Source organism: Denticeps clupeoides, chromosome 13 (assembly GCF_900700375.1).
Source record: "Denticeps clupeoides chromosome 13, fDenClu1.1, whole genome shotgun sequence".
Lineage (NCBI taxonomy): Eukaryota > Metazoa > Chordata > Actinopteri > Clupeiformes > Denticipitidae > Denticeps > Denticeps clupeoides.
Window position 1 is genome coordinate 9,478,522 of NC_041719.1, and position 17,212 is coordinate 9,495,733.

Below are 17,212 nucleotides of genomic sequence, written 5' to 3' on the forward strand. Positions count from 1 at the left end.
GCCATGACAGGCGCCTGGGGAGCAGTGTCTGGAGATTTGCTCAGTGGCACCTCAGTGGACCGGGATTCGAACTAGGCCACCACTGCCCCAGGACGTACAAACCCCATCATCCACACCCAATTTTACCTACATTTTTTAAATAATCTCCCACTAATTAACAATGTTCTATTGTACCTAATGGTTCCCTTGGGCATCTTCAATGTCACTGAACTGCCAAGGCTGGAACAGTACAGAGTGGCTGACAAACACGAAACTCTCTTGAAATATGTTTAATTTGTACATAGTCACATAACACTTCAAATACTGGAAACAGACGGGGTACAAAGCAAGTTTAACCAAGGTGCACGATGAAAGAGTTTATAAATGAAAATGCAGTTCGATAACCAGTGACGATGTAAAAGAGGGTTACTACAGAGTGCAGTCTTGGGTCAAATATCTATACTTTAAATGAACCAAAATAACTGGGCTTTCCTTATTTCAACATCATGCAGGATGGATGTATTCGGCCCATTACATATTTATACTAGTGATGGTGATTGTAGTAGAAGTAGTAATATTAATAATATGAAAATATAATTCATAATGGCAAAAAAAAATTATAAGTACTGCTCAGAAGGTAAAGATTTGTAACCGCTGAAAACATACCAGTATAGAATAGAAACCTTTTGACCTTGCTTTCAAGCATGACCCAAATACCCCCACCCCAATTTAGCATAAAAAAAATATATATATGGCCTAAGCCACCACCCAGGACCTGCGGTGAGACTGACAGCCATAAGAGATTGAAACATTCACAATCGGTATGCAATCACCTATGCAAGCGAACCTTCAGTGCTACACCACGTGGCAACATCAGCTTTGTTTATCACATACAAAGGTGGTTCTGAGTGATGAGCTTCAAGTAAAACATTTGAAACTTAAGTATGAAACTTTTGTCATAGAGAAGATGCTACAAGCCCAGCATCTTAGTGTATTCATCCGTTGCTGTTCTTTTGAGTGAACAAACTAAACAAAAAAAGGTTTAAAAACCATTTACCACACAATTACATAGACATTATGAATGGGCTTTTAGTGGGTCCAGCCCAGAACAATCTGTATCCTGTACAGACAAACTTTGAGAACGGTGAGGAGAACCATGCAATTAATGGCTTCAGGAAGGTTAACATAAGGCTCTTTACCACTTCTAGTTTCTAATGCATCTGATCCATTTCAGATAGGAAAGGAGTACAATTGGCTATATCGCCTACAAAACATGCAAGAGGAAAAAAAAACAAAAAAAACCTTCAGTCCGTTCAAACCAAAAGGCGTTTGAAGGGGGAAAAATTGAAAACTTTTTTTTTTTTTTTAAACAAAGTGCAAAAACCACCTTCATATGCCATTTACTGTCCAATTGTGTACACCTGTTCATTGGGCTACTGCATATAAGAACCACTTCAACATCTGAATCCTCATGCTCCGCACATGAATGCATAAGAAGTCTGGAATAGCGCACGTTTCACAAACTGGAGATACTTTGCTCAAGTCTTCTATTCAAATTCTAATACAGTTGAGTGCTATAGTGTTTTTAACAAAGGAATTATTTTTTTTCTTTTCTCAGAAACAAGTCAGACATGATCTGGTGTTGTATTTTTCTGGGTCAGTCTACACTAGCTCCTTACACTAGCTGTACACATCCGGTCTACAGTCTCTCTGTAAAGGAAATACTGCTCAAGCACTGGAATGGTGGAGTTCCTTAATGGTAACAGAGGAAATACCCTTAGAAAAACAGACAAGTGTAATGTGCTGAGAGTTCAATTTGACTTTGGCTTAGATAGACAAGAGGGGGAAAAAAAATAATTAAAATCACAGATCAGCAGAAGTTATTTGAAACAAGTGCTAACAATTTTCCATTGATGAAGTCCAGGTTATGAGCACGACCTGGAGGTTTGCCACATAATCTCAACATCTAATTCACCGTGTGACCCTACATACACAAGTTCTGAGGTACGGCTGGGGCAGGTAGAATCTTGTGTCTTTGGAAGCGAATTCTACCAGAACTATACTGGTACATTAAGAGAGCAATCTTGTTTCCTGCCATAAAAAGCTAAACATAAGCCATATTGCCACTTTCCATTCCTTTCTGTTCCATGGAGAGGAAGGGTGTGAGCATCATTGGAAGCTAAATATGTACAGCTATTTAGATCCTATGTAGTGTAGTGTAATACATGGGACATATACAAACAGCGCAGCCCATATTTCACGGTTTCCTATACCCCAATCAGCATCTCTCCGATAGTAACTCTTTTATAAATTCTCTTTTAGCACCATAACATTCTCAGGTAAATGTTGCCCATTTAGTAGTTAAGTGTTGATGAAAATGAATAAAAAGGGAAAATGAACATTAATTTTGACCCAGAAATTGGTTCAAGTGTAAATAAAAAAAAAAAAAAAGTAACCAAGCAGCATCTTTCCATACTCGCCTTTCCTCCAGCATCTGAGACACAGTGGAGGAGAACCAAGCACTCATTGCACATCGACTTACACTTAAGGCTTTTTTTTCTCTTTTAAACCTACACTGCGAGGTTATCTACTTACACATTCTTCAAAGCTCTTTTGGGCCCTTTTCACATGAACCATACGAGCAAAACTATTAGAGGGGGGGAGGAGAGGGGAAGAGAGGAAAAAAAAAAAAAAATCTCTTTCTGGAGCTTGGTGTATGGCGAAGGATTAGTGCCGCTCAAGGTGTCGCAACTGTGCCATGCTGCTCAACAGCCAACTCCGAAGCAGCCGCATCCTTCTCTTCATTCGAAGATAAGACGACAGACAGGTTTGCAGACCGCATGTGACAAATTCATACCCTGTTTTGCTTGGGAGTTCTAAAGTTCCGTGCATATTTCAAAGGCATTAAGTCTGAGGAAGACGTTTAAACCTCCGAAGCTCCTGAAACGGAAAGAGGCGGAAAGAGTTTTCCCTCTTCTGTTTTTTTTTTTTTTTTTTTTCTCGTCCTTGAGTTTACAAAAAGGCAACCAACAAAACAAAACCTAGTAAAAATTAGCAACAACTGAGGAAAAATGAAATGACATTAATTAGTGACATCGTCAACCATTTTGATCAAGGATGGGATTCATTTAAATATGCATAAAAGAAAAATGAATGAGAGGAAACGCAAAGAAGGTCGCACTGGACTGTTTAGTGCTTTGTGGGCTGGTTGTAGCATCACCCTTAGTTTCATGAGGTTTGGGTGTGCCGCTGCCAGTCAGCTGAGGCTTTTAGGGCGGCAGTGTGTCCGGGCTGGATGTCTGTCTTTTCATTCTCCACCCGCTCCCATCCGATGCCCACCTTTCTCAGTTCTGGGCGTGGTGCCGGATGGTGTGGAAGATCCAGTCCATCTTGGTGGTCCAGCCGCCATGGTGAGCATCATTCATCTGCTTCATAAAATAGTCCAATGCCTCCTGCTCAGTCTTGTCCAATGCCAGGGTCTTGCGGATGTAGGCAATGTCATCGAAGGACTGCAGTTCTGGCATTCCTGAGCCCAGCATCATGGAGAACAGGTTGATGAACAGGTTGGCGTGCTGTCGAATGGCCAGGTAAGCCTTGTAGCACATCTCCTGAAACCTAAAAACAGACAAAAATGGTAGGTTCTTGCAATCAAACAAAACAGGCTGATGGGTTACAACAATTGCTCTGTTCCGGTCAACTTGCTTGTCTTTTCGTTATTGGACACGTGACTTTAGCAAATGGCCAGATATCTTTAAGCTTGAACTGTCACTTTGACAATTTTATTCCTCCTGCTAAGACTTGCTACGCAGGTCAGGTTCCTTCTTAACTTATTATATCTTTACAAACTTGGCAACGCCACCGGGCACTATCCTTCTGCACATGCTAACGTTTTCTTTCTAATATTTAGAACATTCTAAACTCAAGCTAGATCCAGGTCGGGATAATTCATCATTAACCCCCAATTACATCCCCAGTTCAGAAACTCACTCTTCCACACAGTGCCAAACCAAGGGTTAAGGGCACTGTAGTCAATTCTGGGTCCACCAGATGGCACCCTTACACCATTTACTCGTTAAAAAAAAAAAAACAAAAAAAAAAAAACGGCACATCTCAGAACAAACCGAACTTTATAACTAAATCTAATACCCCTCTTCAATCATATTTGGAGCCTGGTGTCTTACAAGGTGGGTCTTAAGCTTACTTCTGATATGTCAAAGGAAAGAAGCTACCAGAAAGCAGTCTTTGGGATAAGGAACCGGATCTGTAAAGATGGTTTTAGTAGGGAGAATGAGGGGCTTGGAACATGTTTAAAGGCCTAACCAAAGCATGTTGTTAGAAACTGGGATACACTCATGAGTCTAGTTTCCTTCCCCTCTGCAGACAGATGTACAGACAGAAAAATTAAAGCTAATTACATAGTAAAACACAAGCCCTCGTCTGTTCTACAGATCTCTAATCATGGCAGGGAGCGAACTGGGCCTTTTATTTGATTCTGCCTTGATGACCAGGTTAATTTTAGCCCTCGTTTTAGTAGATCTTAAAACGGAGATTTGTCTGGGGGAGCTTGGCAGGCTGCACTGTCAAGCTATTGTCAGAGTGAGAAAATCTGGGGAGACACAAGTAGGGAAACCCTGTAAGAAAACAAAAGGCTCCATTGTCTCTCCCACTCCTTTCTCACTCTCTGTGACTGCTTTGCTGATGGTCTGCCAATGGGAACGCTCCGTTCACGCTCAAAACAATTCATACCAACCTCTCAAACTCTCTCGTTTTAGTGCATTCTTGTGTTCCTTTGCTTATGACGATTAAGAAGTCTTGCGTTAAGACAAATGGCACCCTTTCCCGTTTGTAGCCAAACTTCTTCTTCTTGTGATCCAAGAAATGACCAAAATCTATATGAAACAGCTTCAGACCAAATATTTATAGTAAGTCATAATGTTAAAAGACATAATATATTGTAACAGAATTCCTTCCAATTAGTTCAAACACTGGGCTCACCTGCCCATCATCCTTCACCATGATGTTACTATTATGCCGGTCACCAATCCCTAAGATGAATGTGGCAACACAATATCCTGCACAGGATCGAGTAAACAGGTCAATGGCCATGTCGTACCTACAAGGATGTTGGAAACAGAAGAGATCAAGAGTTTCGTGACACTGAAGTACACTACGAGTCGTGTAAAAAGCAACAGACAAATCTCATCTCACATCTCGCCCTTGTTCTTATCCTTCAGCCACTGATGTAGTGTTGAGCTGTTGAACTGCAGCGCCCCCTTGAGGCCTCCTTTACACTGGATCTGCATGATTGTGTGTGAGCTGCGGACTACCTCAATCAAACCAACACAGTCTCCGATGGAAAGACATCCATAGGGAAGCATTCTAAAACAAAGGGGGGGCAGATGTTTTAAAAATGCTTTATCTCAGACAATATTGTACCATTCCAGAGAGTAACACAAATAATACCTCAGGTCTAAGCCTTGGTTCTGCCAAATGTTCTCCATTATTCTTATAATCTGAAGTGTTAGCATGTCTTGTCGCAAGTCTAAAAGAGAAAGATTTTTAAACAAATAATTCCTCTATATATTGAAGGGCATTATATCTGCACTGAAATGTGAGGAAGCTGACCGTCTCCATTTTTAAAGATGATTTCATTATTCTGAAAGAGAGACTCTGACATGATGTCTGGGTTTTCCCAGTTGAGCCACAGCGGCCTCTTGGCTGATGACATGATTCGGCATTCCTCAAAACTGTGAATGACAAGAATTTTTTCACACGTGATTTAAAAAAGGAGTTATAATAACTATTCTGTAGTAATATACTGTAACTTTTTTCATTTAGTCTTTTGACCATATGGGTATTAACAGACCGTAGATTCCCGAGTTGATGTGCTGGGTTGAGTGGGGAAGTGAAGTTCTGAAGGGCGTCCATGTAATCTGGTCTCCTCATCTGCTCCACCAGGAACTTCATTTGCACCTGGCAGAATAAAAATGGCATTATTCAAAAGAATCTACACTCAAATTGCTATAATTTATAAATTGCTCATTGCGTCAGTTTCCTGTTCATGGATTAAGCAAAGTCCTAGACTAAAAACTTAAATCCATAAAGGGGGAAACCGACTCATCGTGTACTCACAGTCTAAAACGGACAATGCTGGGCTACATTTCTAGTTCTGAAACATTAAATTCAACTATTCTTTTTGTCAGAGCCTCATTTTAGCACCCAGATGTCAGCAGACAGCATGTCAAGCCTTAACTAAAGTGACGGGTAGACTTTCATTAATACAGTAACAAAAGCAGGCACAGAACGCAAACAACCAATCTTTCTGTACATAGCAAGTTCAGACTTGAGGACAGGACCAGCTATCCTGGTTTACCGTCTTGGGACTCACAATAATATTGAACACACACACACACACACACACACACACACACACACACACACACACACACACACACACACACACACACACACAAGGGCGTTTGATGAAGTTATCACATAGACGATCTGCTGTTTTTCTTATCAGTCAGAGGCTTTATTGTAAAGCTACTCAGCATTCTCTGGACTGGACGACCTCCTGCAGTGCTAGCATGACCCATGTTAGCTAGCGAATGCAGTGCATAACACTAGCACTTTAATTGTACTTAAACAGCGACTTGAGTCGACTGAGCTTGAAGACTTTTAATATTTGACAGACGGGTCGGGCCAGCACCATATGCATACATAGACAAACATGAAAGGCTTTACACATTTACACAATCAGCAACGCAGAGTGTCGAGGAGACATCTCCTACACTGCAAACGACTGCACCCAAGCAGTCATCCTTTTGTACTTTATGATCACACTGGAATAAAATGTTTGAGATATGAGCATTTTGTGTATTTGACGTGTTTAATGATTTGATCTGTTTCTTTATATTTAGTAGTACGAAGGAATAAAAATACAGCCTCTACCCATCACGTAATAAGTATGTGCCACCTAGTGAACATCGGCAAAGGTTTTAAGTGTTAAACGATAAGCCGATAGTTTTTCATTATTGACTAATTGCTGGATTGTTAAGGAGAATAGAACAAGTGTATCCCTTTGTTCAGGTAACCATTTAAACCAATAGAGCACTTTTTTGGTACCAATATGTGGCGTACCAATGAGTCTGGGGGGTTCAGAACTCTCCAGGGATGTTGACAAATCAGCTGTTCTGTTAATGCCTTAATGTTTCATTTAAATGCTGTTAAATTAACATTATTTTACTTACATTTACTAGGGAATCATAAGAATGAACCTAAATTTGTGAGCAGAAAAAAAAAAAAAAAAAAAAATCAGCACCTTCTGAGTTTCATCCTTCTTCTCCTGCTTCAGGATGTCAGTGAGGTTGATGAGCTTCTCCATGGCCTCCACCTGCCGGCTCAGGTGCTTCAGGTACATCCCGCAGGCCCGGCAGTAGGACTCCAGCAGCAGGCCAAAGCGCTGGCTCACAGTTTTATTGTGCATCTCTGACCTGAAATGTCCCAGAAACAGTGGTATAAAATAAAGTAACACTGTCAAAAAAGGGAAAAATAAAACAGAAAACAAATATTAAGCAGTTTAGCTCACTTTAAGTGCCAGAAAAAAAAGTGTCCTATCCTCTGGTTGGTTAGAGCTTTCTTTAACAGAAATCGCACAAGAGGGTTGTCCAGATACTGCTCATACTTCAAAACCTGACAGGAGAATTGAGAATTCATGATTTAACTACTATGAAATTGCCTGACGTTGTATTTCTGCAGAAACATGTTGATGTAGTTGTGAAGTTGATACCTGGACTAGCTGAATGAGGTACTGAGACAGTTTGTCATCAGTCAGGTACTTTTCAAGGCACCGAACAGCAAAGTCTCGGATCATCGGATCAGGATAGTTACAGTCCAGAAGCTCCATGGCTTGCTCTGGTTTTATTGCTGGCCAGTCTTTCAGAAGACAGTACATCTGCCAAAAACAGTACACAAACTCTTCTAATGTCAGATGAGTAAAACGTGTAGGTGAATGGTCAGATGGTTAGTCTGATGGACGCTGCTGGCTGTATCACACATAGTACCTGTGCAACTTCATCTCGTGAGTTCCACTTCACTGCAAGCAGAATTTTGGGCAAGATTTCTGGCATATTCACACAATAATGCCTAGGGGGGGAGGGCAAAACCAATGAATCAGTGCTGGGCAGGTTTTTGCTGTAATCTACAAGATGACCGGCTGATGTTGGTAGATGGAGTACCTGTGCCTCCACAGAAAGTCCTTCTCCTGCTCAGTGATCTCAGAAAGCGGGTCTCTGTTGCCTACCTGCCTGAGCTGCTCAATCTCCCCTTCAGTCATAACCAGGTCACGCACTAATCTGTTACTCTGTCATAATAGATAAATAATAGCTCAGTGAAGATAAAGTGCATTACATGTTCATATTTCGTGTTGTATCATCATATTTTAGCCAAAATATCAATTAATATGTCACTGTCGGATAATGGACCACTGAACACGCATGGTTTTTAATCTCATTTTTTGGCAGCATTTGTCTACATTACCTCACTGCAAATAAGGTGGCTACTAGAGAAAAGACTTTTAATTGTCTATTAAAATGAAAACCTAACAGAGTAAGACACCGACAACAAGAGAGAAAATGATTCAGTGTAGGATGAACATTAATATGCTTTCAGATAATAAGCTTACCTGGCCAGATTGACAGTAATTGTACCCCATCTCTCTAGCTATGATCCAATTAGCATGATCCTCTACAGTAGCCATGTCTGGGAATTTCACTGGGCTGCTGAAATAGTCAAACTCCAGCTCCAGGCATGGTGTTTCCTTGAAGAATATATTTATATAACTTACAGTAAACACAGTTACACTGCATAATGAATATGATTTGAGAGACAAATATTAATATATTATCAATCAAAACTACAATTTAAACACATTGCTTGCTTTGCAGTGGACGTACTTTATTTGGATTAGAACCTGTGACTCCAATGGGGTTGAGAAGGTCCTCCAGGCCATGTGGCACAGGCCACAGGTTAAGGGCCATTTTGCCTGAGACCAGTGTGTCTGTGTAGTCAAACAGGTTGACATTTCCCCAAGCAAGTGGACAATGCTCCTGTACAACACACAAATTCAAAGCACTTAGAAATGGCTTCTTATGGGGTGGAATAGTTCGTTTAAGGACGTTTTAATCTTTGTTTTTCCTTTATGTCTGCAATATGGACCAAGAAATTATTAAAAACATTTGAGTAATAATTTATAGTCAATAGTAATTCTTTGAATTACAGAAATTGTTTTTCTTGGTACCCTAACATTATCTTCAAACATAAAAAAAAACATGACTCATCCTATCTTTTGTTTTGTACTTTCTTTTAACCTTTCATCTAGTGTATTAAGGGCATAATTTCCTCCAGAATGAGTGGTCACCTCTTTTGCCCCCTTCCTTCCCTTGACTGAGCAGATGGACAGGCAGAGACGAGCCGCCCTGGGAATGTCAGGAATGTACATGTCATAGGTAAGCCACTCATTCCACCTGTGGGCAGGGAAAACAGCACCAGACCGGTATATTATTATCATTTCTGTGCATTGAATTACTGCCAATACCCAACTGATAGATCATACCTTGGGTTAGAACATGGTACACGTTGTGTATTGACATTGTCACACATCTGCTCACCACCATGGTAGATGCCAGTTCGAACGTAAATCTACAAAGACAACAACGTGGGCCTTTGTGATTCAAAGTACACTGCTTTTGAGAGAACGTAAAGAAAAAAAAAAAAAAGAATCATAAAAATTAAGTAATTACTCATAGTTGTCTTTGCACTGCATACCTTGTCAATGTCCCTAATGTTCACATTGACGTACGTGGCACAAAGTACGCGTATCCTCAGGGTGCTGTTGATGGTCCACAGGGATTTTGTGGAGGCCTCACCATTCATGTAAGGTGTGGCAGTGGATATACGGCGGGCATATGAGGGCATGGTAAAGTTGTCCATGGGTAGCTGAGAGTAGAGGCTGTCCTTTGCCATGAGCATGAGGTTGGGCATCCTTCCCAACATGATGCAACTTCGTACATACTGAAACAAGCAACAGTCCATGAAGTTTTGGAGACCACAAAAACATATGGGATTAAGTGCCGATATTCCATATTCCGATATTCCACACCCTATGTGTTCAGCAATATGAAATGCATGTATTCTCAGTCAGAGAATACGTGTTTGAGCAAAGCAGTTCTTGCTGAGAAAGAAATGAGATACATTTCTACATTTTTAATGAGCAAATTATGGATCAGTAGTCACGCCGAAATATATTTGGAATATTACAATTTGGAACTACTTACTTTATACTGACTGAGTGGATACTTTTCCAGGAGGTACTCATCGCAACCGCACACTTTGAGAATGTACTTGCCCTGGTACTCCTGCACGCACATTTTCAGCTGCTCGGCTGAAAGCAGCATGCTCCTAGTCTTTTTCCTAATGGCCTCTGCAATCACCTGCTCAGGGACACAGTCATGGTTGATCTTTAGCGTGTACTTTTGCTTATCGTTGTTAGGGGACACGATCACCCAAATGACCACAATGATTTGACCTATTGGGAAAAAAAAAATAAAAAAATACTATCAGGGCCTTGTTCACCATAATAGATTGGTAGATGATTATACAATGCTCGTGATGCAACGTAGATAAAAATGATCATTGTATAAAGAGACATTTGAGAGGGAAAAATAACATTGTAATTCTGAATCCAGCTTGCTTGTGTGCTGATGCCAGGGGCATAAACACAGAAAACATGAATCATGTGCTGCATGACTATTGTAGTCAACACATCTGATCTTATCAAAATATGAAATTACACAATGACTTCATAAAGCGTTTCCTCACCTTTGTCTAGTTTCTGGTAAATGTGCTTTGGAAGCTCAGAGGATGACTCCACGTTTGGAGGGTAAACATATAGTGCTCGACTGTGAGGGCCATTGGCGTCTCTCAGTTCTACAGAGTCTTTGCAAACATTAAGAATGTTCCTTCGGAAATCCTGGACCTCAGGATCTTTCATGAGATCAAACTCACACACAGGCATACCAATTGCAAAACCTGAAGGGGGGGAAAAAAAAACAACAAATCTTCTCAGCATTTCCCACGTTTCCGCCTGAACCGTGGCACAAAACAAATAACGTTTTCCTTGCGTTCCTGCCTCGCGGCATCTGTCTCTGCTTCATCCTGACACAGCACAATTCGGCAGCGAAAAACAACAGAGCAAGAACCGAGGGATCCATACCTATTTCTCGGTTTAGAATTTTCTCTTCCCTGTTGCCCACAGGTTCAATGACTTTTAAAAATGGCTGGAAAAGCCTGAGGTCACAGAGTCGCCTCGTCTCGTCGTAGAACTCCTCGCGCTCGGCCTCCTGCGTAACACTGACGAAGATGTACGAGGTCTCCTCCTGCAGCAGGTGGTGCAGGGGGTACTTCCGCGCCTCCTTGAACAAATCGTGCTTGATCGTGATGAGCGTGGCCTCGCGGAGGCACTCCAGGGTGAGGATCATGCCGTTGGGCAGCAGACAGTCCACCAGGATCTTCGGGGGCATCAGGTGGATGCCCCACAGTTCGCCCGAGGATGGCCTGGGAGGCATTTTCTTAGATCTTCACACTTCCCAAATGTCGCAGAAAGCACTTCCTTTTCTCCTAAGAACACAAGGACAGTTCAGAACCCACCAAAACAACATGCACCACGCACGTGTACCAGTCATATGAGTGTTCCAGGAACTACTACTCAGGATGTGAGTCACCAAGCAATGACAAGAATTTATCTCAGAGAGAAAGCAAAATTCCTCTGCCCAAACGAGCCAAAATGCGTGCTGCTGCCCGGAAGGAGTGAGTCGAGCTCTCACACTCCCTCACTTGTACATGCATAAACAAGCAGGTGCATGGTACAGTTAACATAAATGTGCACACATGCACAGAAACAACACCGCATCACCAAAAGAACACCCTGTGCCGCCGGGCCTTAACCAACGGCTCCAAATGCCAGTCATTTTTGGCCCCAAACCCTTTGGGCATCTGTTCGAAACCGAAAATCCAATAGAAAATCTGCATGGTGACTTGAAGAGGGCTGTGCACGTGACATGCCACCACAATCTGACAGATTAGGCTGCTTTTGCCAGGACGAGCAGGCAAATGTGCCACGTTGATGGACTCCTACCCAAGAAGACTGAATCAAAAGGTTGCATAAGGGTGCGTACACTTATGCAACCAGTGTATTATTTTTCTATTGAATTGTAGAGACTACATTAAATGAATTGGAGATGCCACATTAAATGAAAATTATTTGTGGGCTCATTTTTACAAACCCCACGTGTAACTGGTATTAAATCACAACAATGGCTTTAAGCTGACGAATATATGTGCACAAAAAATAAATATATGTAGCATAAAAATAAATATATATAAATAAAATACGACGACAAAAAAAACAGCAGAGGATTAAAACATGACGGCTGAGTAATATTCCTGGAAAACTTACACGGGGTACACAAACATCTGGGTTCCGACGCGAACATTTAATCAGAAGATTCCAGTCATACCTCGACACGATCCACTGTTTACTTGGAAGTCCACGCCGCCCTCATGTTCCGGTCATCAACAGCGTCCCACTCGGCTCGGCGCGTCACTCATCTGCGGTGCACAGATCGGAACATGACATTTCACCGACGGGGCGCGGCGACAACACGAGACAAAAACACACAAGACGATCCTCAGCGCGAACAGACGTCTCCGGGTCGGTCGCGATTTTACGTGCGCTGCCCTGTGCAACAGGGGAGATATTAAAGTTCCCGGGAGTCACCGGCCAGGATCGTCCCTCTCGATGTTGTTTCTACGCCACAAAGCAACTCGGGTCAAATGTCGCACTGCACGACGAGCCCATTAATGCCACGAAGTGCCTTAAACCGAACTCCTCCGAAACGACCGCAGGTTAACAAAACCAAAAAAAAAAAAAAACCCAAAACGATCGTACCATTAAACACACCTACGCCGAATAACACAGACGCGCTGCGCCGCGAATGTGGAAAACATCGGTTGGGATTTCCTTTACGTTTGCAGCGCAACCAGCACCAGCGCCGCCCTGCAGCTCCGCCGAAAACCCAGATGCCAGCGAGGCGGAGCGCTGTCGCTCCCCGGATCCCCCGAACCGCCAGGCCGTGCGTTAATAACCGCGCCGTCGCCATTAAACAGACGTCAGGCGCTTAAAACGACCGCGGCGGCTAATCGACTAGCTTAGCCGGAGCTAAGCGGCTAGCCCGGAAAAATAAAGGCTTAAATTAGTTCCGGGGAGATACATTTCCTCCCCCGCCTCGCACTCGCCGTCGGTCACGCATAGCCAGCGCGCCGCGACGGCCGCCGGTACAGACCCCGTCGGGCGTCGCTTCCTCTCCGCGCGGTCCGGCGGCCGGCTCCCCGTCGCACACGCCACTCCAGTGCGCGGCTCCAGCGGGCCGCTACCCCAGGCGTGACGGGCGCAGCTTCTTCTCCATAGCAGCGGCGATTAGTCGTCGGGACGCCCCGCCGACGTGTCGGAGGCGCACGCTTTAGTCAGACGTTACCGCCGTGGACGCGGGGAGCGTGGCCGCCGCGGTCCCATCCGGCGCGCCGCGAGTCCCGCCGCCACAGCAGCTTCTTCCGAGGAAACTCCGGCCCGAGAGGCGAGCGGCTAGCTGGCTAGCTGCTCGGTTAGCGGCGCCGAGCGGAGAGGTCTGCGCCGCGCGTCAGTGCGCCCCGGCGGTCCTTTCGGTCGTGATACCGCGAGATTTCGACGCGAGGCGCTCGGGAGTTTCCGGGAGTTTCCGTGCGACCGACTCGCCCCCCCTCGCTAAAGGTGACGCAAAGGGTCGCGATGGACGTCTAATGAAGATGCGCCGTCCGTCGTTTTAACCACGCGGTTCGAATGTTTCACGGACCCATTCGTGGACGCTACTGTGAATCAGTCGTTCATCAAAAAGTCCAGCCTTGTTTCTGGAAACGAAGTACGGCCAGGGTGGCCATCCTGGGCAGAATAAAGCACGAGCACGCCTCAATTCAGCAGAAATAATGAATTATAAATTGTCCTCTTTTCTATGGAGGCGAGTGGACCGTACCAAGAACAGGGGAAACAGACGCAACACTCCATTCGGCGACGTATTGGCGCCTTGATGCACTTTTATCCTGCGTGTTATACAGAAACGCGTAGTTTTTTTTAATTTTTATTTTTTATTTAATTTCGGACGGAGCATGGCAAGTGACCCTCGACCGCGGCCATCGTCGCGTCTCGCCGAAGCCCTCCGCTGATTGGCAGCGGCGGCCGGCGACCGCGCCGAGCTGGAAGAAGTTGGGGAGCCCGCCGAAGGATGCGGCGAAGATGGCGATGAACGTGCAGCACGTAGACGCGCCGTGTCCGGGCGCCGACCGCTACCGCTCGCAGCCTCCAGCCCGCATCGGCATCGGCATCGGCAGCCATTATCCCCCCCGCGCAGCAGGTAAGGCGGCGGACTGATGTCCTGCAGGATTCCCGCAGGCTGGCGGAATCGAGATCGATTGGTCGTTTTCGGCGCATGCATTTGGCATCAGTGCAACGTTCTTCCCTTTATAATAACTGCGAATAAGTGGAACTGTGAAGATCCCTGATCCTGCCAAAGACGCTGGTCAACTTAAAATTAATATAGAAATTTCAAGCTCTCTCACATGCTAATGGACTTCATGGGGATGTCAGGGTAGCATCATTAATCAATTTATCTTGGGTTTTCCATTTAGGTACTGGTCTGGAATTCCACAGTAATTAATACAGAACAGAACGAGGGTTTTTTTTTATGCATACTGCAACATTAACTAAATGTTTAAGAAATGAATGATAATGAATGACGTTTTCTTGCTTCGTCAGTTCAGTTCATCAGATCAGTGTGCTTAATTTAGCATATGGATAAAAGGCGAAATGTCTTGTTTTTAAGAGTAGGGATGAAAATTGACAAATAGAATTATCACAGAAATAGCTCATACTTTGCACATGGTGCGATAAAAAAACAAATGCAGTGAAGAAAAGCAGCACATGCCGACGGTCCAGCGATTAATGCAAGTCGTGGGCTGAGATCAGGCATGCATGTAATTTAAGCACTGTGCCCTCAATAATTGATGCAAATAAACAAGAGCATGACATAGTACACACATATTTTTCCGACCAAAAGACCGCATTTGCATGACATGTAGTGTCTGAGACAGGCCGTACAATGACAAAATTGTTCAGTTTCCTTCTCTGCTTGGGCTGAAACCATCTTTTGTTAATGTAAAATGCAAGATAACGTCACCCTGGAAAAGTGAAAACTTGCAACTCTGACCTTGAGTGGTGGCTATGTAGGTCCTCTCCAGGCCTATTTTTGAGGATGTATTCTCTGATGACCAAGTGATGTAAGTTTGGCCTTGTAACATCCCACAGGGAACAGAGACAATTACTTTGCTTTCAAGAATTTCCTCATCGATTTGCCGTGAAATCCCAGAATCTTTATTACACACTAACGTAGGTGGTGCATACGACTTAAGGCTGTTGTTCTTTCATGCTGCTTCTCTGAATTAGAAATTTCATACAGGCACCCCTCCCTTCGAGTCGCATTATCGTGTCATCATTCCAACGGCAGCCGGAAATGATGCCCTCCTGTGACTTCAGGATCTTATTTTAGGGAACTGAATCATGGGCGTCGAGTCTCCATCGCAGCCAAAGCTGTGAACAGCAGAGGCTTACACATAAACCCACGCCTTTGTAGTGTGATGCTCAGGCCACGCGCGCGTGTGCGCCCTAAATGTCCACAGTACCGGGCAGGCCGGAGTCTTTCCTAATTGAATTGCTTTTCCCGTTTACCCTTGTTATACGTGAGGAATGTGCAGGAATGGCGAGGAGCGATGAGTCTTCACCCGGGGGCCGCGGTTAGACTTTCCCTGCACACAAAATGATAGAGCTAAACTATTTTTAGAAAGAGCATGTGCTCTTCTTGTTTTCCTTCTGTGCAGCAGAATGTGCACGAATAATAAAACTACCGAAATACTTGGTGCCCGTTCCGCTCCGTATAATCCGATTGAGGAACTGGCCGACTGTACATTTACATTTACAGCATTTATCAGACGGCCTTATCCAGAGCGACTTACAATCAGTATTACAGGGACAGTCTCCCTGGAGCAATTTAGGGTTAAGTGTCTTGCTCAGGGACACAATGGTAGTAAGTGGGATTCGAACCCGGGTCTTCTGGTTCATAGGCGAGTGTGTTACCCACTAGGCTACTACCACCCCGTACATCGACTGTAGATGTGGCTTTGATTGCACTTTGCCATCGAATTTGTTAAAAAAACCCAAAACGCTTTAATATTTCCGCCATTTTCTTTTGCCATCCAGGCCCAGCGTCGGTTGTGATGTGCCAGCAGCGGCCACCGCCACCGATGCTGACTCCTGAGCCGCCACACTACTCCCTCTGTAACCCGCTTCCTACTCAGCCCCCTGCCCACCTCCAGATGCCTACCCCGCCCACCCAGAGCCCCAAGGCCCCTGAGGAGGAGTGTCAAACGGGGGGCGCAGATCAGGACGCCACCCTGGAGGAGCTCTGCAAGCCGCTTTACTGCAAGTTGTGCAACGTCACTCTGAACTCTGCCCAGCAAGCGCAAGCCCATTATCAGGTAACAAAGCCCCCGTGTCCATGCCTTTAGTTACCACTATTGAAGAAATAACATCTTGCCCGGTTTGCAGGGTAAAAACCATAGTAAGAAGCTACGGAATTTCTACGCCAGCAGCCAGCAGCCGCCCCCTATTAGAATACCTGAGATAGCGGAACCTGCCTCCCAGCAGCTTGCCTCCACTCCACCGACAGAGAATGTGACGATCAAGCAGGTGAGGAGCGGGATTCTGTGCGTGTTCCGTACCCACGGAGGGGGGGGGGGGGGGTAAAGTGAAACCTTCTCGCGTCCGCTCCTTTCCCAGCCGGCGTCTTACAGGGGGCCGAGCCGGGTGATCCTGGCCACGGAGAACGACTACTGCAAACTGTGCGACGCCTCCTTCAGCTCGCCTGCTGTGGCCCAGGCACACTACCAGGGCAAGAACCACGCCAAGAGAATGCGCCTGGCAGAGGCCCAGCAAAGCGCCAGCTTCCCGTGAGTCTCGCCACAGGCGCAGCGCGGAGACGGGGAAGCGATGCCGGGCTCGCTGTGTGAGAGGGAGGGTGGCCCGTTTGCGACT

The 17,212-nt window shown here is 44.7% G+C and overlaps 2 protein-coding genes across 2 annotated transcripts in view; one reads left to right on the forward strand and one right to left on the reverse strand.

Annotated features, from left to right (window-relative positions):
* Nucleotides 1–254: 254 nt before the first annotated feature.
* pik3ca (phosphatidylinositol-4,5-bisphosphate 3-kinase, catalytic subunit alpha) lies at nt 255–13,769 on the reverse strand. The gene is made up of 22 exons (XM_029000042.1): nt 13,380–13,769; nt 12,555–12,645; nt 11,252–11,655; nt 10,858–11,067; nt 10,314–10,564; nt 9,805–10,050; nt 9,593–9,678; nt 9,398–9,503; nt 8,934–9,086; nt 8,663–8,797; nt 8,217–8,341; nt 8,043–8,124; nt 7,769–7,933; nt 7,568–7,671; nt 7,301–7,472; nt 5,846–5,952; nt 5,605–5,726; nt 5,443–5,521; nt 5,188–5,358; nt 4,975–5,092; nt 4,730–4,881; nt 255–3,594 (listed from the first exon to the last, which is right to left on the reverse strand). The coding sequence occupies exons 3-22, from the start codon at nt 11,601–11,603 to the stop codon at nt 3,324–3,326; spliced, it is 3,207 nt and encodes a 1,068-aa protein (XP_028855875.1). The 5' UTR covers nt 11,604–11,655; nt 12,555–12,645; nt 13,380–13,769; the 3' UTR covers nt 255–3,323.
* zmat3 (zinc finger, matrin-type 3) overlaps nt 13,173–17,212 on the forward strand; it is an 8,181-nt gene continuing 4,141 nt past the window's right edge. The window contains exons 1-4 of the mRNA XM_029000043.1: nt 13,173–14,480; nt 16,379–16,656; nt 16,727–16,867; nt 16,958–17,127. Of these exons, the coding sequence (XP_028855876.1) occupies nt 14,363–14,480; nt 16,379–16,656; nt 16,727–16,867; nt 16,958–17,127 (707 nt within the window). The 5' untranslated portion in view covers nt 13,173–14,362. The remainder of the gene's footprint in view (nt 14,481–16,378; nt 16,657–16,726; nt 16,868–16,957; nt 17,128–17,212) is intronic.

What these genes read in the sequence shown, in the direction of transcription:
- pik3ca (XM_029000042.1), bottom strand. Translation starts at nt 11,603, where the DNA reads ATGCCTCCCAGGCCATCCTCGGGCGAACTGTGGGGCATCCACCTGATG. An exon ending in CATCTTTAAAAATGGAGACG is followed by an intron (nt 5,522 to 5,604) that starts GTCAGCTTCCTC and finishes TTTCTCTTTTAG; the next exon opens with ACTTGCGACAAGACATGCTA. An exon ending in AACCAAGGCTTAGACCTGAG is followed by an intron (nt 5,359 to 5,442) that starts GTATTATTTGTG and finishes CCTTTGTTTTAG; the next exon opens with AATGCTTCCCTATGGATGTC.